This window comes from Sorex fumeus, unplaced genomic scaffold, assembly GCF_029834395.1.
Source record: "Sorex fumeus unplaced genomic scaffold, SorFum_2.1 ptg000007l, whole genome shotgun sequence".
Taxonomy (NCBI): domain Eukaryota; kingdom Metazoa; phylum Chordata; class Mammalia; order Eulipotyphla; family Soricidae; genus Sorex; species Sorex fumeus.
In genome coordinates this window covers 27,491,279-27,516,000 of record NW_026606064.1, presented here as the reverse complement: position 1 = coordinate 27,516,000, position 24,722 = coordinate 27,491,279, and the positions used below count along the sequence as shown (strand labels likewise).

The following is a 24,722-nucleotide window of genomic DNA, read 5'->3' as shown; positions in this document are numbered from 1 at the left end:
GGTAATAAATAAATCACTACTTTGTTAATATTTTCTTTATCTTTTAAATGCGGTTACTGTAATTAGTGATTTCTGAAAGACTGCGATGATTTTTTTTGACCTGTTAAGTCGGGAGTGACACCTAATGTTTGTGCTCTTCATTATATGATTGCTGTTTGGAAACCTAATAATAGCGTGCCAGGTTTCCAGAGTGTTACTCTTTTGCCTTGTAGCACTGTAGAAACTCCTATATTGCTATCCAGTGTTTCCATGACGGGAAAATGAAAGTTTGACCATTGTCCACTGCACTAGTTTTCTTACTTCAAAGTAGAAACATGTAATTAAAAAATTGTGAGTGTCTCCATTCCAATCTTAGAATTATCCTGTACAACTAGACCATGTTCTGTAGACTGAATTTACCACTTTTAACTCAATTTACTCTATGTTCAGGTCATGATTTCACTGTCACTGTCCTCCCGTTGTTCATCAATATGCTCAAGCAGGCCCAGTAACGTCTCCATTGTGACAATTGTTACTGTGTTTGGCATATCGAATAAGTCACGTGTAGCTTGCCAGGCTTTGCTGTGCGGGCGAGATACTCTGGGTAGCTTACCGGGCTCTCGGAGAGGGTGGAGGAATTCATATTGGCCGCTTGCAAGGCAAACACCCCACCCTCTGTGCTATCGCTCCAGCCCAGTTCATGATTTAGGAAGTTGAATTCACAACTAGGGAAGTTCTCTTGGGGTCTTTCTCAATTATTGGGCTTCTTAGTGGAAATACATTTGTATGCATCCTTAATTACATGACCCTTAATTTTCCCAGTAATATTTTTTAGATAAACATTATTACTTTCATTGCACAGATTTGAAATTGTGTGTTCAGTAGGCTAAAAAACTAACCCAGTATGTGTAACAAGATCAAGATTCTAATCTAGATCCATCTGATTCTAAAGACCAACTTTTTGGCCTTAGAGCTATTATAAGATTTCCAGTCGTATGGGAGTTAGTCATGACAGTAATTTAATAAAACTGAAAATCATGGGATCTGAAAGTCAATGTGTATGTGTGTCTGAGATAGAGAGAGTGAGTGAGAGACAGACAGACAGAGACAGAGAGACAGAGAGACTGAGACAGAGAGAGACAGAGAGGAAGTCCTTGAGTAGTAAGCAGAGAACTTGTCAATGACAAAAGAATTTTCTACTGGAGACTGATAGTACTATTGGTGTTAACAAGGTGAGAGCTATTATTTCTAAGGAGGGATTTAGGTGTTTCTTGTCAAGAACACTCTGGTTTGAGTTTAATTACCACATCTTTGTTATTCCAGATCCTCAGAGCAGTGCAATGATCATTAATCTAACATATTAACTACTCACTGTAGTATTAGTACAACTGTCTTTCCAGTAAGTAAGATCTTACTTAGTTTATCACTTAATCACTTAAAATTTCTAACCATTTTTTTTTATGCAGGTAAATTGGAATCGTTTACCAAACTGTTGTTTCCAACTATTGTGATTTATTAGATTTGACTAGAAGTTGATATTTGTCTATACCTGAAATTTTCACTTAGATTCATAAAATATTGTCTTTTGATTACCAAGTTTTAGCCCAAATATGGTCTTTTGACATGGGGAAAATATTGGTACTGTTACAACACATGAAATACACATTATGGTCATTCAGATTGCTCCAATTTTTTGTAAAGAAAACTGACCAGAGGTATTTTATGAGACTCTAAGTTCAATTTGTACATCCATATAAAGAAGTTAATTTACAGTCTCAGATTTAATTAAATTCCTGAGATCTAGGCTCATTTAAAAGTCAGTCAGTAAGAGTTATATCTCTTTCACTGGAAAAAAAATTGAACAGTGATTTAAATTTTGAACAGCAAAACCCAATATTTTCTACTAGTTTGGGGGAAATCAGAAGGAACAATAATAGCTATTTTGAAAATTAAAGCTAAATAAAATATTTTGCCTTATGCTGCCCATAACTCTGATAACTGTTGCACTTAGTCCCAATGTCAGTGGGTGTTTGAAATGGAAAACCTGTTCATTTGTGTAAGAAGAAGATTTCTATCTTCAGTTTTATAAACCTCAGGAGCTCTTTTAGACCATATGTTTAGACTTGAAGTTTTACCTCTTATCAATGAAAACTGACCTCAATAAGCTATTTGGCTCTTTGTGTGTGTGTAGGTACCCTGACATGCCCACTGCAGCCGATGTTGTGAATGCTTTAGATCACCAGGCTCTTACATCCATCCTAAGAACATATGGGGAGGAGAAGCATGCTAAGAAAATCGCTTCAGCAATCATTCAGGCACGCAGCATCTACCCCATCACTAGAACCCAGCAGCTTGCCAGCATTGTTGCAGGTATCCTCATTAATTCTGAACAGTGTCTGCGGGGGGGGGGGGGGGGGGATATAATATGTGATCTATTATATATGGTATATTATATACATTAGTTGCATTATCTATGTGTATTAACCTTCTCAAACTCCCATTGATGATTGTACTTTAAATTATGCAGAGTAGAGTCTTGCCTACCTTTTGCTCACTCCAGCTATCTTTGGGGTTTTGCAGATTTCTCTCCTACACATTTCTCTCTGACATGGATTTTTAAAACTTTTATTTAAAAATATAATGTAGTTTCTGATTAATTTTATGTAGTTTCCTGATTAATTTAATAATATTTTGTTGTTTTCTTTTGTTTTTTTTGGCATGAGATAAATTATTACTTGTGCCTACTGAGGTGAAACATGAAAATATAAGAGCAGAGAAATTTTGTTGATCATCACAGTGGTTGATAAGCTTCCTGTATAAGATCTGACATTACCTCGGTTAGTTTCACATTTCTGCATTTTAATATTTTGGGCAAAAGGAGAATTGCATTGCCCAAATGCTAAAATAAAATCCTGTGACTCATACATCTATTCTAAACAACCAGCTAACAAAGGATATGTGATGTATAGGTTATTCCACTTTGTGCATGCTAACTAAATTAGCCTGAGGGGCTTATTGAAACATTTCATCTTTTCTGCTGTTCACCACCATAAACCTCTTGAACCTAAGTCTAGCTAGGAGGTGCTTCATTATACTTTATTATAGCCTTTCTGTTTGAAGCCAAAGTTGTTTCACAGCTGTGTTCCATGATGAGCGCTTTCTAAAGCAAAAATACAACCCCTGTAAGTTGTTTAACAGAATTCTAATGATAACCTCTTTGTCTTGTTGAACCATCTGAAACACTACATCATTCTTATTTGCCAAACATGTTAAGATTCCTTTTCATTTGTTCCTATTAGGTCGTTCAAATGCTAAAGACATTAAGGGGAAAAGAAGAATATTTGTGTGGTTTTTAAAACAAACCTGATATTTATTTCCTCTATCTTATAACTGCCCAGAGTTTAAGGAACATAATTTAATTATAAATTTACTCAGACCAAGATTCAGAGATCACATAGTAATCATCTTATGACATAATTTAATATATTCTAGTTAGGATAATTAAAATATAAAGAATTGACTGAGTCTTTAATTTTTAAACATCATACATACCTCCAGGCTCTTCTTACCACTAAAATTCCTTTAGGCAAGTAAGAACACAGTTCTTGTGGGTTGTATGAGTATTATTTATTCCGTGGTTATTTTTGACCCTAAAAGAGTTGATATTGTTTGCTGACCTTAAATTTAGTCTGTCTCCTGCTTTTTCTTCCCATTCTATGCACACTAAAACATCTCTACTTATCTTTCTGTCATTTTTTTTTCATTAGCTGTGTGTTTTGTTCTGTCTTTTATATTGGAGAAAAAAATGTGAGAAGTCACATTTTTTACTCATATGAAAATTCAGAATTTTCTGGTGCTGAAAATGAGATCTCAGGGCTAGAGATCATCCTAGACATCCTCTAGTCAAAATCTTTCATCTGATAACCGAAGAAACTGAGGCTCTGGAAAGGTCAGCAATTTACTTGGGATCACTGACTCATCAGTAGCAAAGTCAATACTAATGTAGAATTGGAAAGTTCATGAATTAGAGACATGATTAGGAATCTGTCTTTAAGAAATTGACTTCTCTGTCTCGGGATCTTTATATGTGAACCTGAAGAAATAGCCTGTTAGCATTAGATAAAAATGATATAAAGATAGCAAATAAGTATTTTCATGAAGATCATGATACAAAACACTGAAAAGAGTAAAGTGCAAAAATTCATACATGTATAGGTACAAATTCACTTTAGTAAACGCCATTAAAAGATTCACTTCTGGATAATGAATCTATTTCAGTGCTTCAAATCATCCCAACATAGTATTTACTACTTTATCATTGATGATGTGACTTGTTGAAAGAAGGAAATTGGGAGGTGGTGGGAGGGAACGGTTCTGTTTTGTGTTTTGTGTTTATGAATCCAGAAAATATTTTGGGAGGAGTTGCTCCATGCCAGGCACTTGTAGTAAATCCTAAAGGTAGAATGAGGAAGGGATCCGGTACTGCCTCTGTCATTCAGGAAGTTTACCGACTAAAAGACTAAAAAAAAAATGGTATAATAAATTACTTCTATAATTGAATTCCTCTTATTTATTGTGGTCTGAAGTCATTATTGTGTGGCCAATAGAAAGAGCAGATACAAGTGGAGAATTACAGAGCCTATGTACAGCTTAGGTCCTTTATAAAGTACATTCTTTTGGGAGTGGGGGCACAAAATAAATACCAACTCTTTTTCCACAGGGAATATCATTTTATATGTATCTTATTACATTGATAATGGAAGTAAATATCAACTGGCAGTAAAATTTCAATAAAATATAAAAAATAACAGAAAAGTTGCTCTGAGATATCCACAGTAACATCAGTGTTTAAATTTCATTTCATCATGTTCAGTGTGTTCCCATTTGTATAGATGCAAAAGGAGTAAAGGTTTACATATAGTAACTAATGAAAAGAGAGTGGCTGATGTTTGTTCCATGCCCAGTAGTGTTCAGAAAGTACTTACTTTGTGATAAGGTGTGACTCCTCAGCAAACTATATATGGTGCCTGATATCAAACAGTGGTTGGCGTAGGCAAAGGAAGACCTTAACCCATGTACTCTCTCTCCTGCAGAATAAAGCCTGTTCTTATTTAAACTACACCCATGGTGTATCTTCTGCAAGCCCTGATTATATTTTATTGAAATGAAGTGAGAATTTGAAGGTTATTATAAAGTCTGAATGACTAGATTTTTTAGACTCATTAGTTTTAAGGGCTGGAGCGATAGCATAGCGAGTAGGGCGTCTGCCTTGCACGCAGCCAACATGGCCAACCCGAGTTCGATTCCTCCACCCCTCTCGGAGAGCCCGGCAAGCTACCGAGAGTATTCGATATGCCAGACACAGTAACAACAAAGTCTCCAATGGAGACGTTACTGGGCCCGCTCGAGCAAATCGATGATCAACGGGAGGGCCTTTTACTTTACTATTAGTTTTAAGTCTTTTATAATTATCTAACCCACATTTAATTTGATTGCATTTTTATGTGATCTATCAAGAATCTCCAAAGTGTCCCATTTAAGTTTTCATGTAAATAGGAATTACCTTTCCTTTTACATTCATATTTTAACGTTTTATATAATGTTTGATTCAACTATTGATAGTGATAGTGACTCCTCTGGGTTTTACATCTGTCACTCTTTTTATGGAATCAGGATTGTATAGAAATTCTATAGATTAAAATGTTATCCTCAGACAGTTTTTAGCATATGAATTTTCATTGTGGGAACATTGTTTTGTAACCTTTCATATATGATTGGGGCACAGTTTTATAGTTTAACAACTTTTTAAATACTACATCCTCACTACCAAAGATTTCCTCTCCATCGTCATACAGTTTACCCTTTTCACACATATCCTAGCCCCATCCCCTCTATCTTTTCTCTGTACATAATAGACAATTTGTTGTGTACAAAGAATGGAATTGATCTGTCAAGTTCATTAAATATAAATCTTGACTTCATAAAAAAAATATAGGAAGCAACAGAAGGTCCAGGAAAGTTCTTATATCAATTTCCTGGTGCTGCTATAACAGTGTATCATAAATTTAATCTTAAACAGTAAAAATATATATTCTTTCATAGTTCTGGAGCCTTATAAGTTCTAAATCAAAATGTCAAAGAAGGTTTAGGTCAGAATATTACCTTGACTATTTCTGGCTTATAACACCAAAAATTCTTGTACATGCAGCTCTAAAGTGTCTCTCTTCATTGTCTTATGGAGAATTCTCCCTGAAAATCTAGTATCTTTGGAACCAAGTTTCCCAGTTAGTGGAATATCACTAAGTCATATTGGATTTAGGGACTACCCTATTCTAGTGTGTTCTTATTTGATTGTGTTTGCAATGTCTATATTTCTGAATATGATCACATTCAAAGTTTCAAAAATGTTATAGGATACTATTTAAATCAGTATAGTTTCTAAGTAATAACTGTATTTGTCAGAAATTTATTTTGACAAATAGAATATATATTGGGTACATATGAAAGTTTTATTTGATTCTAATGAACACATATTAAATTTGTTCATGAATATTAATACCCTTGGAAATATGCATCATAGTGCCTGATGTATAATCAAAGCCATGTATTAATGCAAATATAAACCACTTTGTTAAACTTATAATCTGAAATAAAGAAGAACACCACTTACAATCACAGTATACTTAATGGAAGTCTATAATAATTCAAATAATTTACTGCAATCTATAAAACATAAAACATAAAGCTCAATACCACTTGCTATTACATATAGCTATACTTCTAATATTCTTCCAAATCCTGGGAACTCCAGAAGACAGGTTTGAACCTCCAAGTGAGAACAGACTACTTGTAACTACCATGAATTATTTTGCAAATTACCAAATCATGAAGTTGTACAATAATTTTCCAAACAACAAATTTGGAATAATTTCCAATACAAATTCATGTTCATATACACTATTCATACTAATCAGATATTTCAATATAAATATGTAGGACATGTGCCATGTGATTATGGCATATCAGTGTTCCCTCCAGAAATGAATTATAAGTAATTGTTTAAGTATAGTTTTCATTCTACTACAAGAGTTCAATTCATGAAATGTGCAAGTTGAAAATGCCTTGAGGGACTCATTATATCCAGAACTAGATTCATCAATCTAATAAATTGTTATCTAGTTTATACCTTTTCCTCTCCATCTCTCTGTTTTCCCATTGTGTTTTACTGAAGAGAGTACATTTCAGATCCAGTGCAACTTTCATGAAGCACACCTCAAGGAGGTATTCCTTGATGGAAAGACTAAAATTCTTTACATGGTTTATAAAGCTCGTCCTATACTGGTCACTCCTGTCTTTATTTTCATCTTTCTTACTCTCAATCAAAATATCTGTTTTGGGAAGCTGGTAGATAGCTCAGCTTTTAGGAACATGTATAAGTACCTAAAATTTGAGTCCTGTACCAGTGGCCCACTTAGCATTGCAGTTATGGCTCTGGGGTGAGGGTGAAGTGGGTTTGACTACATCTGGAGTATTCTTTAGCACTGAGCTATCCAACTTGGTTAGTGGATGATCATCAGGAATTGCCCCTGGAACCCCAAGCACTGCTTGGGAACAATCCTCTTCCCACCCCACATAAAATAAAGAAGTGTCTCTATTTCAGGATCATAGTATAATTTTTCCAGCCTACTATCCTTAACTTTCTTTTGCAAGCCTTGGATAGCAGGTCTCTGTCCCATCTCTACCCTTTGTGACTAATACCAGCTCATTCTTCTAAGCTTATTTTAAATGTCACTTCCTTCAGGAAGTTTTTACAAACTTACTTGGATTAGTTAGGCTGTTCTTTCATAGACTCCCTTAGTGTTGCATTTACATGTTATCATGCACGGTTCTCTTATTGCGTACACAGTTTATTTTTTCCTAGACATTCTTGAGATCAGAAGAGCCATATGTAAAATGTGTTTCAGATAGAGAAGAGGCCACTATGACAAAGATAGTTGGAATAATCACTCTGGATAAGAACTGTGTGCTAAAAGTAGGTAAAGGAACAAACATGATAACTTCTCAGTATTGCAAACCATAATGCCCAGAAATGGTGAAGGAGTAGGGGAGTGTAAAAAACTGCACACTGAAGGTTGTGTGTTCGCAGGCTTTCTGGACAGCTCTGTCTTACCGCCCGTGTTGGGTGCTCTCGAGCCACTGTGTGTAGCCTCACTCAGGACGGCTGTTGGCCAAGGGCAGACGAAGGAAGAGATGACGGCCAGGCTGGTTGGTCTTAGTAGCAGTTTATTACAAGCAAGTTTATCCCATAGAAGACATTTATGTTATGGAGGGCCCAGGTTCTCTCAAGCACGTGTTCTTCCTTGCTAGCCTCTCAGAGGTCCATCTTGCCACCCTGCTCTCTCCTCTCTCCAGCTCTCTTGCCTCCAACTACCTTATCTCTCCAGACTGACACTGCCCCCCAGTCAAGTAGCCAAATCAACGTAAGAAAGCCCTTTCCTGACTGCCAGGTTCAAGGGTGGAAACACCACCTGGGGTATTCCAAAGCCCTTCCTGACTGCCCAAGGACACAATATCTCTTAAGGTGTTTTTCTCCTTTCCTCAGTCCAATAACTTTACCAACATCTTAATACTAGTTACTTTTTGTATGGACACAAAAAGAGATACATTGAGGCTTGTAGGGCAGCTCTCCTGGGAACATCTTGCCACAGACTCAGACTACAGCACTCAGGCCAGATTAATCATTCCTAACCCTAGCAGGGTCCAAATCTAGTTATTACTTTTGGATCATGACCACATTTGTCCATGCCCAAGCTCTTAATTTATAGTTAAACATTATGGTGCTTTGGCCAGGCCCATCTCGATGCCAGGGTAGCACATAGCTTACCGCTTGCCCTGGTTCCATCCAGTCCCTCTCGGGACCCTGCTTTTGGGGGGCGCTAGGAAGTAAAGGCATCTGAGGCTTAGGTGAGAGAATAGATGCCCTGGAGGAAAAGATCACTGAAAGTCACATTATGAAAGCATAGCATATGCTGTCTTCTTGTGTCCATAGAAAAAGGACATTGCTCTGAATAAACTATGCAAAGGACTTTGGGAGAAGAGAAAAACAATATTTGCAAGTCAATAGAGCACAAAGAAAGAAGTTACAAATAAACACAGGATTGGGAGCACTGTGATAGGATCAACCCAATAAACCTAAACTACCTAAGGCTATGCAGGAAGGACAGAACAGTGTTATCCTACAGGGGAGTACATGCCATACAGATAGGCAGGGGAGGGGAAGGGTGGTAGGAGGGAAATAGGGGACATTGGTGGTGGGAAATGTAGGGATGGAGGGATGATTGTTGGACTATTGTATGACTGAAATCCTATCATGAACAGTCTTAAAACTGTATCTCTCAGTGATTCAATTTGAAATAATAACAATAAAATGGCACTGTAGCACTATCCTCCCGTTGTTCATGGATTTCCTTGAGCAGGCCCAGTAACTTCTCCATTGTGAGACTTGTTATAGTGTTTGGCATATCGAATACGTCACGGATAGCTTGCCAGGCTTTGCCGTACAGGCAAGATACTCTCGGTAGCTTGCTGGGCTAAGATCAAGTGTAATAATAAAAGAATAATAATGAAAATTTAAAAAAGTGGAAAATATAAAATTTTATCAGATACCTACTTTTGGGTGGGGTTGATTTGGTAACACCAGTCCCCATTGGTGCTTCGGGCTTACTCCTGGCTCTGCACTCAGGGATTACTTCTGTCAAGGTCAGGCTCATAGGTACTCTCTATGAGTACCAGGGATCATACCCAAGATGGCCACATATAAGACCACTTTACCTACTACACTGTAGCTCTGGATGACCTCACTACTTGGATGAAGAAGATTGTAGTATTTTGGGGTCCACCTGTTTACTCCTGGATCTGTGTTTAGAGATCATTTTTGGCAGAGCTTTGGGAACTATATATGATACCAGGGATAGAAGATGCATGCAACAGAATTGCTTTTCCTCCTGTACTCTTTCTCCAGTCTATATCTACTTTCTTAATGTCACTATAGAAAGTTGTGAATTGTCATCTTTTTTGATTGTTAGCACCACTCTAGTTGGCAGCAGCAGGTGGACATTCCCACGTGATTCTCTTAATCATTACTGTGTCCCCAAGTGTTTTTTATAGTTTTGACAGCAATTTGGTACTTTTTCAGAGTTAGTGTGTGAAATAAAGCACAGAGATTAGGCAGTTTTTGTTTTATAAAGTTTATATTTGTGAAATAATATCAATGTTTATATAATACTGATGGGTGAGCTGGAGGGATAGTTTAGGGTATAGGGCTCTTGGCTTGCACTCAACCAATTCAGGTTCAATCTCCCGCACCACATATGATCAGCTGAACCCCTCCAGGAGTGATTCCTGAGATCAGAGCCAAGAATAAGTTCTGTGCACTTACCACATGTGACTCAGAAACAAACAAAAATCAGATTCATGGGCCATGAACAATCTCTCCCATATCCCCGTATCAAAATATATTAATGACATACCAGTCTCACAGTACTTTTATTCATTTCTAGGTTTAAATAACAATTTTATTCTTTATTGATGCTATGAAGAAAAAAATAAAACATAGAAAATGCTAAGAATCTCTCATAATGGAGCACAATCCTATAGTGTGTGACTGACCCAAGTCTGATCCCTGGTACCCTAGATGGTCCCCCAAGCCCACCAAGAATGATTCCTGAGTGCAGAGCCAGGGGAAGCCCTGAACATAGCCATGTGTGCCCATCAAAAAAATCACAATAAAAAGAATCTCTAATAATGGCAGTAACAAATGAAAACCCTTATCCTCATCACATACACACATACACACATACACACACAAATAAAAAAAAACAACCCACAGGATTTATGCAACGGACTCGATTTTGCACAATTTGGTACATTTGATTCATACAACCTTAATAATGGAATTGGTTTTAGACATCCCTTTGAATAAAGAAATTTTATTATTCATAGGCAGATTTTTTTTTTTACTATTATTTGAGCTATTCTGTATTTCAAAGCTCTGCATCTCAGGATACATCAAGAAAAATCACCCATTAAGTTGTTAAATATATGCCAATGAAAATATCTTAGTTCAAGTAGTAGTTCTACAAGTTGCTTTCTACATAAACATGAATAGTATGTAAAACTCATCTTTATCATTGACAAATGGAGATGATGTAGACCATTGTCATCTCTCTTTTTTTTAAAAATCAATATAACTCTACTAGTTATCTTTTGCTTAAGCTAACTTGAAATGCATTTGCCATCTCCAAGTTCTGCCAAGATCAGTGATGTTTGCTATTTGCTTTTAGGGTTATTGTGATTTAAATAATTATAAAATAGATAATTAGAAAAAATCTATAATCTGTTGATGTCCAGGCTGATAGATGGGTCATATTACTATTTCAGTGAGAAAAAAAAGGAGGGCAAATTGCTTAAATGTATTTGTATCTTAGCACTATAGCACTGTCCTTCTGTTGTTCATCAATTTTCTCAAGCGAACACCAGTAATATCTCCATTGTGAGACTTGTTACTGTTTTTGGCATATCGAATACACCGCAGGGAGCTTGCCAAGCTCTGCTGTGTGGGCGGGATACTCTTGGTAGCTTGCCAGGCTCTCGAAGAGGGACAGAGGAATCAAACCTGGATTGGCCATGTGTAAGGCAAACGCTGTGCTATCGCTAAATGAGTATTTGTATCTTACTGATTAAAAATATGAACAGTATTCCTTGCCTGAAATTTTCATGTAACCTTGATTCTTTCTAACTTATGAACTGGCTAAATGGCCAAAGCTTAATAAATGTTCATTGAGGAAGTAAATCAATAAGATAATATGTTCACTCCCAGTCTAAATAAAATGAAATTTCAAAGTGGGACAAAATTAACGTTATTTGTTTTTTGCTTTGAAGAAAAAGCAAAGCAAAGGTGTGGGGAAACGTACACATTTGAAAGCTCAGTGTAAATTAAGGAGGAAAAGATAAGTCGTCACTGAACATGAAATTTTAAAACATCTTAAATTTTATTTCTGGTCCTATAAGTATTTTGTTCTTTGGATTTATGTAGCTTATTTATCTTTTGTGATCCTCATTTTTCTTACCTATTGAATAGGAAAAAGTAATTCTTGCTATGGTCTACGAATGAGATATGTTTTAGAAAAGTTCTCTGTTATAAAATGCGTATAACACTCATAGACTTTATTTTCCCTTTTCATTCTAGTGATACTCCAGAGATAAAATAAATATATAGGGGGCTGGAGCAATAGTACAGCATGACCCGGGTTTGATTCTCAGCATCCCATATGATCCTCTGAGCACAGCCAGGAGTAGTTCATGAGTGCAGAGACAGGAGTAACCCCTTTGCTTCACCAGGTGTGACCCCAAAAGCAAAATACATACATACATACATACATACATACATACATACATATAATCAGAATCTGTTCAGGAATACCTTTCCACAGAGTACAGTCTGCAACAGGCTGATTGCTTCATCCAAACAGATCTTTTCTGGTCATTCTCTTCGAAGAGATCTTACCAGTTAGGAAGGAAAGCAATCATCTTGTAAGGAGTAGCTTTCCTCAGTAGCATTAATGTTTTATACTCAACCTCTATTTGAAGTCATTATCTTTTTCCAGCAGTCTTTTTTAAAATAGAGAAAGCTTCAGAACTTAAAAAATAGATAAAATATTTATTAGTGACCAGTACTATCAAATTTTAGTGAAATGGGACTTTTTTTCCTGATGAAGCAAGACATACAAGTTTACTATCCCTTTATAATTTTAATAATTTGCATGTTGTTTTCCTCTGTCTTTGCCCCAAAGTACTTCTTTATTCTAACATTGCTAAGAATCAGAAATAAATGAAGATGTCAAAGAGTTCAGTTATTACTTTAGTGAAAATGATCTGGTCAAACCTATAGTCAAATTTGAATGGCTTACCAATGAGTCATAGGAGTCATTACCATTCCTATGATAATGTACTTATTCTGTCGTTTTAAATCTCTTGAGTTCAATCTGTTATATACTGTATTAATATGGTTACTTCATGCCAACTAAGTTACAACTGGCATTTCATAAGTAAACTTATTTCTTATTTTAATAAGTAGTCTTTCCAACAGATATGCTATACTTCTAGTCCAACTCAAAAGAAAATAAAATATGAAAAAGGGAAAAAGTACTAAAAGTCTTTTTCCTTACTGCTAAAGCTGATTAGTCTCAGTTATAAGAAACAAATGGCTCAACACTAATTTATTAATAATTTAAAGTAATTCTAGCTAACATTGAGCAAGTAGTAAAGGCTATATTAAAGTATTGCTATTTTCTCATGGAATCCTCATAATAACCCAAGAGGCAATTACTATTTATCCCTATCTTACAGATGAGAAAACTGAAACCCATAGTGGCTATATTTAACTTTTGTCTTATCAAATAGAATCAGAATTTGAAACTAGTAATCTCACATTAGACTCTTTTTTTGCTGCTATACTAGATCCCTTTCCCGTGATTAAGGTAAAAGACGAAAGTTATTGCTATAGAATGCTGAGAATTCAGTCTTCCAGAATTTCACATGCTCTTTGGGAAGAAAGTTATCTTTGGGATTATATTAGCAACCCAGTGTATTACCTGTCATAAATACTATTTATAATAGCATTATGAATAAAAAAATTATTGGAATATAGTGAAGAGAACAATAGTTTCTGATAAGAGAAAATTTGAGTTACTGAGGAAATGGATTGAGTTACTGAGGAAAGAAAATTGGACTTTGTGAAGGATAATTTATAGAAGAGTCCCTGGCACCCATAGAAGATTGTTCATTACACAAATGAATATGAATGGATGAGTAAGTGAAGAAACAGGTAGGATTTCAAGATCCAAGGAAAGTATAAAACAGAGAATTCAGGTTTTAATCCTGGTACCCAGGACAGTTCTAAACTGCATGAATACTATTTTCTTGATTTTTTTTTCAAGAATGAGACATAGAATTGGATATGAATTTTAGCCCCTTGAATAAATATAAACAGCTCTCCAGGTGTTCTAATACTGGCTGAATTTTGAACTTCTCTGACACAGGAGTTGGAAAATACATCCCTCTACCTAAGAAGTCTCCTTTTATTTTAGATTCTTTTTCTTTTATTCACTTCTACAAGTGAAAATTAAAGAGATCTCTTCATATTGTGTGCTCTGAACTTTAACAATTTTCACACTGGTATTAATTTTGTAAGGAATACTATAAATAGGCTTATCATTTTTTCCCTTCTCTTTATTGGTTTAAATAAATGAAGAAATTTGGTGCCAGAGGGAGTACAGCGGAGAAGGCACTTGCCTTGCATGCATCCCTATATTTTATGCAAGGAGTTATCCCTGAGCCAGCTGGGTGTGTTCCTCCTCCCCCCAAGAAATGAAGAAATATTTGTTCTTGTAACTAGGCATTCAGAAGTTTCAAGAATTTGTTGGTTGATTTAAGTTTAAAATGTTTGATTTATCACCAAAAACTGTCAAAGATAACCTGAAGTGTTAATAGTTTAACAAGAATAAAGATTTTAATTCTAGGAATAGGAATAGAAGTAGTGACTAACAATAGTTCTGATCAGACTTTAATAATTATGGGATATCTGGAAAGGCTATTTCTCAGAATTTTAAAAATAAACATTTGTGAAGTTCTTCTGTTCTTTCCCTTATTTCTACCTGTGTTTCAGGTGTTTTCATTATTTTGTCTCTTTGATCTTTCTCTGACTGCATATTGTCTTACATATGTTTAATAATTTCATGTCACTTCTACCATATTATGAACTGAAATACATATGATCTCTTCTAACATTTACTTTGTATAATAGCACATATTAAGTAATGGGAAATATTTGATGACTCCTATGTTCTCCCTAGTGACATCCTAATTAATCTAGTGACTTTGTCAGCCAGACTATAAACATGAAGGGTAGGATTTGATAAAGTTTTTTTCATTGCTGTATTTTTGAGACCTAATGTAGAACTTTTCTTTTAATAAAAGTTTAATTAATATACCTTGAATGAATGAATAAAGAAATACTGTCCTTGGAGTATTTAGAAAATGAGTGAGGCTAAAAAAACAAATAATCAGTTCCTTCAATACAAAGGCATTTTCTACTGTTAGATAAACTCAGACAAAATGAAAGTAAAAATGAATTTTATAGACACTGAGAATATCACCTTTTTCTCTACAAAGTTAGTTAGGTTTAATACTAGGTCAGACTTCTATATTTTGTTCCCTCATTAACAAAGAAGAAAATTTGACCTAACAATAAGATTAGACATCTATTTTATGAACACATTACATAATCATTCAATCAAGTATTTATTGTGAATTTACTTTGTAATAAGCATTAATGAGAGTATATAACTATTTTTTTATTTTATTGAATCACCATAAGATAATTACAAGCTTTTATGTTTGGGTTACTATTACACAATGATCAAACACTCATCCCTCCACCAGTGCACATTCCCCACCACCAATATCCCCAGTAAACACCCCCCTTTCCCACCCTCCCCTTGCCTCCATGGCAGACAATATTCTCCATACTCTATACTTTTGGGCGTTATGGTTTGCAGTACAGACACTGAGAGGTTATCATGTTTGGTCCAGTATCTACTTTCAGCACACATCTCCCATCCCTTATGGTTCCTCAAGCCATCATTTTCTTAGTGATCCCTTCTCTATTTCAGCTGCCTTCTCCCCTTTGCCCATGAGGCAGGCTCCCAACTATGGAGCAATCCTCCTGTCCCATGTATCTACTATCCTTAGGTATCAGCCTCATTGTATGTTATTTTATACTCCACAAATCAGTGCAGTCCTTCTATGTCTGTCCCTCTCTTACTGGCTCATTTCACTTAGCATGATAGAGAGTATACAACTATTAAGTCAAAGTTTTTATATATTAAGAATTAATAAAAACTGTATTTCCTAATTAGTATAATCTTTAGACTTTTTTTGACTTATGAGTTTGCTTTTTTTTTTCAGTTTGCTACTTATGTTTCTGAGCTCAGTTTCCCTCTTACCAAAATCGATCTGTTTTGAGATATTTTCATATTCTGTCTAACTGTATCTTTATGTTCCCTGTGCTTTTGAATAATAAATTTGGTAGAAAATCAGCAAGTTTGCGATTATTTTACTTAGGACTTGGAGATGGGATTTCATTGTTATGATGTGTAGTGATTGATGAATAGTCTAATTGTTATTATTTGTAGGTTTTTTATCTGGATAATATTAAGATTTTCTGTCATTGATCTAAATGTGATATACTTTATTATAACTCACTTTATTAATCATTAGTGAAAAAATACAATTATTTCATATTTCTTCATTTCTGGATTTACATATGGTATTTCTTTCTGCATTTTACTTTCCGAATTCTTTTCCAACTGTTGTTTACTGCATCTTATTTTCCATAACTTTGCTCTGTATTATAATCTAGGTTAAGATGCTTTTTCCAGTCTCAAAATAGATAATACCTCAAATTCTTTATCTTTTCCACCAAAATTGATTATGCTCTTACTACTGCCTTATTTCATTTTAATTTTATTTCAATTCCCCACATCCACCTAACTGACTTAGGAATCTACCTTATAACCCATAACACCCCAGTTGACTAACATGCTGCTTCCATGAAGCACTCTGCATTTTCAGATAACTATATTCTGTATCTACCTATCTCTTCCCATCATTCTGAACAGCTGCTTCATCTTTTTTGATCAGTCCTAATCCTCATCTCACCTTTACTTTACTACAGATACATTTCACTTTGCATCTATAACTCTTCCTATGAAATATTGTTCTTGTTCATTTCTGAGGGAATCTCTGAGTACCCAACTCACACTCAATGTCCAGATTTTTATTACCACTTTTTGGATAAGCTGATTTTCCTGCACCATTCCCACTATGCCTCCAATCACTTTCTCTTACTGCTTCCAGATTTATTTGTATTATAAAGGGAAGGTCTCTTAACGTTTTAATGACCCTATAACAAAAATTTTCCTAACGTCTGTAATAGGAATTTAAGGAATCAGCCAGAGCAGTAATATAGTAGGTAGGTGCTTGCCTTCATGTGGCCAACCAGGTTTGATCCATAACATCCCATATAGTCCTCTAAGTATCTCCAGAAGTGATCCCAGAGTGCAGAACCAGGAGTAAGCTGGTATGACGAGATATGACCCCCAAATAAAACAAAACAAACAAACAAGGAATTAAGAGAGAATCATGCCATTACTCAAAAAAATTTGTAATGGCTGCATGCTGATATATTTTTCTCTGGTCCTCTAAAATTGGTCTATTTAGTTCTATTCTCTGCCCTAAAATGTTCTTTCCAAACTTACTCCTGTCATTTTCTCATAATCTTTTTGTAAATTACCCCCCCCCCCCCACCAAACAACATATTTTTCTCTTTCTCTACTCATGTCATTGATTGCCTTCTGTTTTGGCAGAATAACTCAACTCTTCTTCTATCTCCACTGGTTGAAAACATCCATACTTTTAAGTCTAGCCAGGATATTTTCATGCTTCCTTGGTCTTTGATTTAAACTTCCATAGTAATTTGGTCCCTCTCCCCCACCATTTTTTGACAGTGTGCATATCATCAAGAATGTGGAATTTAGAATCATGTTTACATCTAAATTCTGGTTTTGCTGCTCTATGATTATATAACTTTGGCGAGTTACTCTTCCCATGCTTTAGGAAAGAAGCAGGCAATATGCAAATAACCACTCATATTAATACATAATTACACATTATGTAAATGTGTATGGAATAGGAAAAGTACAGAGTAAATAAGTGTGTTAAATCAAGGCACCTCATTAAGTTTGGGATTTTAGAGAAGATATACCTCCCTGAAGAAGTGACAAAGTGGCAAAGACCAAAACAATAAGTAGTCAAATAGCTTATCTCAGAAATGAGTTTTCAATACAGAGAAACAAAGCACAAACAAAGAAATAGGGATCTCCTATATCTTATCACTAACATGTTCTCATCTCTTCAGTGTTACTGAATTTATTCCCACCTTTTCAAAAATTTCATTTTGTGTTTCATGATTTTTGCTTTATAGTTTAAATTTCATTGCTTTATATCTATTAAGAAATTACGTGTAACATTGATTTGGCGTGTTAGTGTATCTATGTCAATTTGGCAGCTCAATAACCTTTTCTGCTGAAGCACTGAGATGTGAGTAAACCAGGGCAAGCAATGCTTAGTGGTTCTAAAATTTTATTTCAAGTCTTTCCTTTTCTTAAACAGATAAAGGATTAGCTTTTAGTGGCCAACTTAATATAATATATACATGTTGATTTTCAATGAGGTATAACTGAAACTTGTTATAAGATAATGTTTCTTCAATTAAAAATATGCATAGAAACTGGAGAGATAGCTCAAAGAACTGAACACATGCTTTGCAAGTGGGAGGCCTAAATGCAGTGCACACCACTGCATCATCCCCCAAGCACCACCAGGAGTGACACCCAAGCACTGAGTTGGGAATTGTCCCCAAACACCACTATATGTGGCCCAAAAGTAATGTGTATATGTGTGTGTGTTAAATATATGTATATGTGTGTGTGTTAAATATATGTATATACATATAGACACACACATATATTTATGTATATACATTCCTGTTACATATTTACTATCTATTGGGATTTTAGATTTATAAGCAAATAATTCTAAAATAAGGCATGATATTTGCCAGACGCATTATTTCTTAACTTCCTCATGACTCATTGAAATATTTTCCCATTTATGATCTCTCTACTTATACTTTTTTCAGTGTTGCTTTTTCTCTGTCTTCACCTTAAATGTTGTTGCTTGTTAGGATTGAGTCTTTAACTTTCAAAAATTTTTTATTAGAGCATATCAAACATACCTATTTCACATTCTATTCCTAATCATCTTCATATTCTACTAGGTTTGAAAGTCTACTTATGTGTGTAAAAGCTTTTTAATTTGACTGAGTATCACTTGTTTACCCTTACTCTTGGTTCCCTTGTCAGTGAGAAAGAGAGACTTCAGACATCTCTGGTAATAAGATACTGGGAGTATATTATCAATGTTTATTTTCATTTGTTTTATGATTTAGGTCTATTATCATCTAACTTCTAATTCTTTAATCACATTTTTGAGTGTATTTCTGTACAATTTTTAAAAATAGCATTTGTTGAGGTTTTCAGTTTTTCATTATTCTGTTGGATGCTTCATCATAGATTAGATGTTCATCTATGTGTGGATTTGTTCTTGGTCTGTCCTGGCTGTTCTGTTGGTCTATATTTCTCTGTTTGCTCCAGTATACAGATTGCTTTGAAGCCTGGGTATCTTGTCCCTGCATTTTTCTTCTTTTCTCTTGAAAACCACTTTTATTATTTTGGTAGAAATTGTGTTTAATTTGCTAAGATAAAGTAGTCACTTTTGTATTGTTTACTCTTCACATCCATCTACATGGTAATTTTGCGTTTGTGTCTTTATCTTTTAATTAATATTCTTTCACCTCTTTTAAGGGTTTCTCACATATATTTTAGCTTTTTTGTTATAAACATAACTACAAATTATAAACCTTAAATCTACAGTTTTAGATAGAAATGTAATTGATTTGTAGATATTAATTTTTGTATCTTGCCAATTTACTCATAATTTCTAGTAGCTTTTTTTCATGGCTTTTTATGTATCTTACAATGTCTTCTGCAAATACTGATAGTTTTTCTTCTTTACAATTTCAATTCTTTTTGTATATTTCACCTTTGCAATTGGCTAGAATTCTTAAAACTATGCTGAAAAGTAAAAGTAGAGTTCACTTCCTGTTCTGTTCAGATTTTGGTGGGAAAACCTTTCAGGATGTCACTACTGAGTATGGTTTATTCATAAGTTAGTCATATATGTTGAGATATTTTTCTATTACGAATGAATTTAGTGTTTTAATAATAAATGAGTTTTGTCAAATTATTAGAATCAATTTGTACTCAATTCAATCATGTAATCTGTTGTTCTTTTAACAAGACTTATTGTTCTGGATTGTAATGAAAATGATATTAGCATGCAACCCCTGCCTTTTGGGTGCTTGTATTTTAGTGAGAGAGACAAATATCTTTTAAAATCATTGTAATACACAGGAGAAATGTCTTATTGCAGGTTAGGTATGCTGTAGGAGATAGGCAAATTTTCTTTGTAGTATTAGAATTCATTAGAAATTGTAAGGACCAAATAATATAAATTAGAGCACTCTTCAGTATGTTTTCTTGTTACTATTTCCAAATTTTGAGAAGTGTAAATGGTCCATATCACAGCAGAACTTCATACTCTATAGGTAAAGGTGTCATTTTCACTCTGCTAGTGCATCTTGCCTTGTCTACATTGTCTGGCAGATAGACCTCAGTAATGCCCTTCTTAATGATTCATAATTCTATTTAATGTTGAAACCTATGTATGTAATAGAAATCATGATTCAGTTTCAGCTACTCATCTATGCTAAGCATTTTCAGACAAAAGTAGTATAAATTTAAAAAAAAATAATGTGTGAGAAATATCAATTCTTTTAATTCTGAGGCATGTTTCTTATTTCTGCTCAGTACAGAGTGTCCCTTGTTATCTTTATTCTCAAGACTATAACTTGATTTTCTTCTCCCCCTATTGTATGAGGATTTGTAAGCCTCAAACATTCATAGTGAGATCATGTTGTCATCAGACTTAACCTAGTAGGAGTTAGGGATTAGATGAAATTCTGAAGAAGTGTAAAAAGAACCTCACTGAGGAAAGCCAATTTTATCCAGAACCATTCAAGTTCACAGATTTTAATTAACAGTTTGGAATTTGTAATATTACTTGAATTTCAGATGGGTGAGAATTTAACACTATATTAAAGTAGCCCAGGCAAAAGGACACGAGTTGCGTCACAGAGACTTATTAAATGTGATAGAAATTCAACAGACGAATGCCGGCAAACAGGTGCAAGAGCTGAATTAATTTTTAAACCCTACCACTCAAGGGGAATTGCAGTGCATCCCGTTGACAGCCACAGCACGTTGCTAATTTCATTCACAAGTTTAAAAATCTCAATACATTTGAGCATGTGAATATATTAAATTTTTAAAAGTGTAAGTAGCATAAGGATATCCCAGAACTAAAAATGATAATTTCTCTCAGGGACTTCAAGTCACTTATCTAGCCAGAAGCTTGGTGTTTTTGTTTTTGTTGTTGTTTTTATGAATGAAATCTATCTAACAGCTTCCCCATACAAATTGTGTTCTATTATTGTATGTAGTACAGACTGTCACTGAGCAAGGTTTTTCCCATACTTTTAATATGAAATCCCTCGTGATACAACAGGACTGGGGGGAGGAGGAAATATGAGTATCACTGATATTCTTTCCAACTTTTGTTGTTATGCAAGGGGTTTTTCAATCAGTGCTTCTAATGCTGCTAAAGTAGTGGAATATTCCCCAAGCTAATGAAAAAAATGCAAAAAAACAAACATAAAGCAAAATAAAACTGATCTTATTTAGGAGATAACTCTCAGCCCTGTTTGTAGAGATGTCTCCAGTAGTACCTGGGGAATCATGTGGTGCTGGGCATTGAATCTGGGACTCCAACATGCAAAAACCTGTACTCCAGACAATGAACACTCTCTTCAGCCCTAGCCTTTATTCTTCATCATATGCAAACGTATTCCCTTGTAATATTTAGCTGCAGAATGTTAAACATTCATTTTTCAGAGCATAAAGCAACTTTACAGGTCTCCCTAGCAAGTGAGTCAGGAAAAGTCTAATATGTATTCCATTTGATCAGTCTACTTAATCAAAAACATGTAATCAGTACCTGCCCAGAAGTCTTTTAATAATGGCAGCAGTAAAAACCGTTTCTTTTTTAAACCTACTATCAAGAAAACTGATGAAAAAGAGAGACAAATGAACACTCTAATAGCCTGAGCTAACAATGTGTTATTTTGAGTAGACAAAAAGGACAAAAGCCAAAGGTATTCATTACCATTCCCAGGGTAAGAGACCAGGGCAGTTGCTGCCTTCACCAGATGCACAGTTTTCAAGCTTGACAATGCACATTTCCCCAAGGGAAATGTGAAAAGAAAGCCAACTCTTGCAACTTGATGCAAAGTGATTTGGGTTCCATTACAACATCTCTCAATAAAAGGCCATCAGGCTTTGAGCAGATTCCACACTTGTTTTCTCCCAGAAAATGAGATTGTTATATAAAGCACCAGACATGGAATCAGAGCTTCTAGAAATCACTTTAAAGCCTGTGATTTTATCTTGCCTTCTTTACATTCTAATCAAGATAAAGGAGATAATATGGTTCTGTGAACAAACCATCTTTAAACTTACTACCTTGTTTGGGGCAGGATTAAGACAAGGAAAGTCAAGAACATCCTCCCCAAACTGAAAATATGAAATAAAGTTCTTTTGTTGTGGTTGCTGTTGTTTATTTTTGTTTTAATGTACTAATACTGATCTGAATTTTTCAAGATTTTTAGATGTGTTGACCAGAAATGGTATGGCTTTCTTACAAGAAAAGGCGGTGCATGATATGAACATCATGTTAAAAAGTCCTGAGTTTTCATATGGCCTTTCCACAGTCTCTGTAAAACTGGAAAGAAACATTTAATTTCTCGGTTTTCAGTTTTAAATGGTAACAAGAACATTCATTCAAAATTATTCTGGGAATTTAGTGACATCATAGAAATTTATATGTGAAATATCTGTTAGAATTTTCCCAGATGTATTAAGCAGGAAAAAAAAAACTTCCACAGAATAGGTAGTTTTTGTTAAAATTTTAAAGTTCCTTTTTAAAGAAAGTAAACATGCTACTGAACAAAGTTAAATACCTTAACCATGCTAGTGGGTATTGTAGGTCTCAACAGAAGACATACAATAGACTCCATTGTAAAACTTCACTTAAGAAAAGATACACTGACATGAAATTTAGAAAATAGTATGCTATATGAGGGTCAAAGGTGTGTGTGTGTGTGTGTGTGTGTGTGTGTGTGTGTGTGTGTTTTCTTTTGTTTCCACAATAGTATGTACAAGACTTCTTTATACCACCTTTCAATGTACTGACATATCATTCTTTTCACTGGGTATGTCTTAATAAACATTTTAATTCCCAGCATTTAGCACACTGTGCATAATAAATAATAAGTGAATTTATACTGTTATTCAGGAGGTGATTATTAGATCTTACTAAATATTGCCAACGCCAGTTTTAGTCTAGATTTCTTATAGCTTCAGATTTCATTCATATAAATTCCTTTAAACAGGGTTTTGTAAAGCATTTAAAGCAAAAGGCATTGTATATGTTTATTCAAGAGAGAACTCAGTGGACTTCACTTGTGGGATGCCCATGTTCAGTCCCAGGGACCTAATGGTTTCCCTAGTACCACTAGAAATGACCCTGAGCACAGGGCTTGTAGTCACCCCCTAACATCTCCAGTTACAGCCCCTAAAGAACATAATGACATCAAAATATTTTTATCATTGTATAATCTTGCCTAAACAAGATAACTAGTGTCCAAAGATACTCCATTAAAAAATAGAGAGAAAAATGCATATTTAAAATATAGTATATAAGTTATTTACGTGAGTGGTAAGCAAAAGTTAAATTATTTATGGAAAATAATTTTATATTTGTGTTATTCTAAATCTTTAGAGCTGAAAGCTATTGTTAAAATGCTGTCACTGTCACTGTCCTCCCGTTGTTCATCGATTTTCTCGAGCGGGCCTAGTAACATCTCCATTTTGAGTCTTGTTACTGTGTTTGGCATATCGGATACTCCATGGGTAGCTTGCCAGACTTTGCTATGTGGGCGAGATACTCTTGGTAGCTTGCTGGGCTCTCCAAGAGGGGCAGAGGAATCGAACTCAGGTTTGGATACACAGATCTTTTGTTCTAATTTCTAAATGAAATGTGCATTATACAGATGTTTTAAAAGTTTTCAATGACGCTGGAGAGATAGGTCAGAAGGTCAAATACTTTCCTTGCATGCAGCTGACAGGTCTGATCCACAGCACTGCGTATGGCTCCTTGAACACCATCAGGAATCACCACTGATCATTATCTAGGAATAAGCCCTGAGCATTAGATATGTACCTCTGTGCCCCCTCACTAAGTATAAACCAAAAATTCTGCCAGTTATTATTAATAAAGAAAGAATTAGTTTGGCAAACTTAAAGCTAATTTATCAAATCCCCTTCTTCCCTTGTTCCATTTTATAAATGAGAATAGTAAATGTATAAATAACACTCTTGACGTCACTACTTTATGCAAAATATGTCTGAGATACTCCTAGAAATTGCATTTTCTTTACTATAATCCTGTGAGAAGTGTTTTTAGTCTTATCATTCAGTAGAGACACAAATTCAGTATATATATGTGTGTGTGTGTGTGTGTATACTTTATATATACTTACGTGTGTGTGTTTACACATATATATATGAATAAAGTACTTAAAAATAGCCTGACAATGAGTTAGGTGAATGCAGCTATTAAACTTTCTTGGAGGATATGTTTCCAAGATGAATTTTGATATTGTGATAATATAATGTTATCTGTATTTGTGTCAATGTTTACTGCAGTTACAAAGTATTTATTGTAGGGGGCTGGAGCGATAGTACAGTAAGTAGGGCATTCGACCAACCTGGGTTTGATTCCCAGCATCTCATATGGTCCCCTGAGCACCTCCAGGAGTAATTCCT

General features: G+C 34.9%; 1 protein-coding gene across 5 annotated transcripts in view; it reads left to right on the top strand.

Annotated features, from left to right (window-relative positions):
- The window catches only part of METTL15 (methyltransferase 15, mitochondrial 12S rRNA N4-cytidine), a 231,798-nt gene that overhangs the window by 186,016 nt on the left and 21,060 nt on the right, over nucleotides 1-24,722 (top strand). For all 5 annotated transcript variants that reach the window (XM_056133683.1, XM_056133712.1, XM_056133693.1 and 2 more), the window contains exon 5: nucleotides 2,171-2,349. In XM_056133683.1, the coding sequence (XP_055989658.1) occupies nucleotides 2,171-2,349 (179 nt within the window). The remainder of the gene's footprint in view (nucleotides 1-2,170; nucleotides 2,350-24,722) is intronic.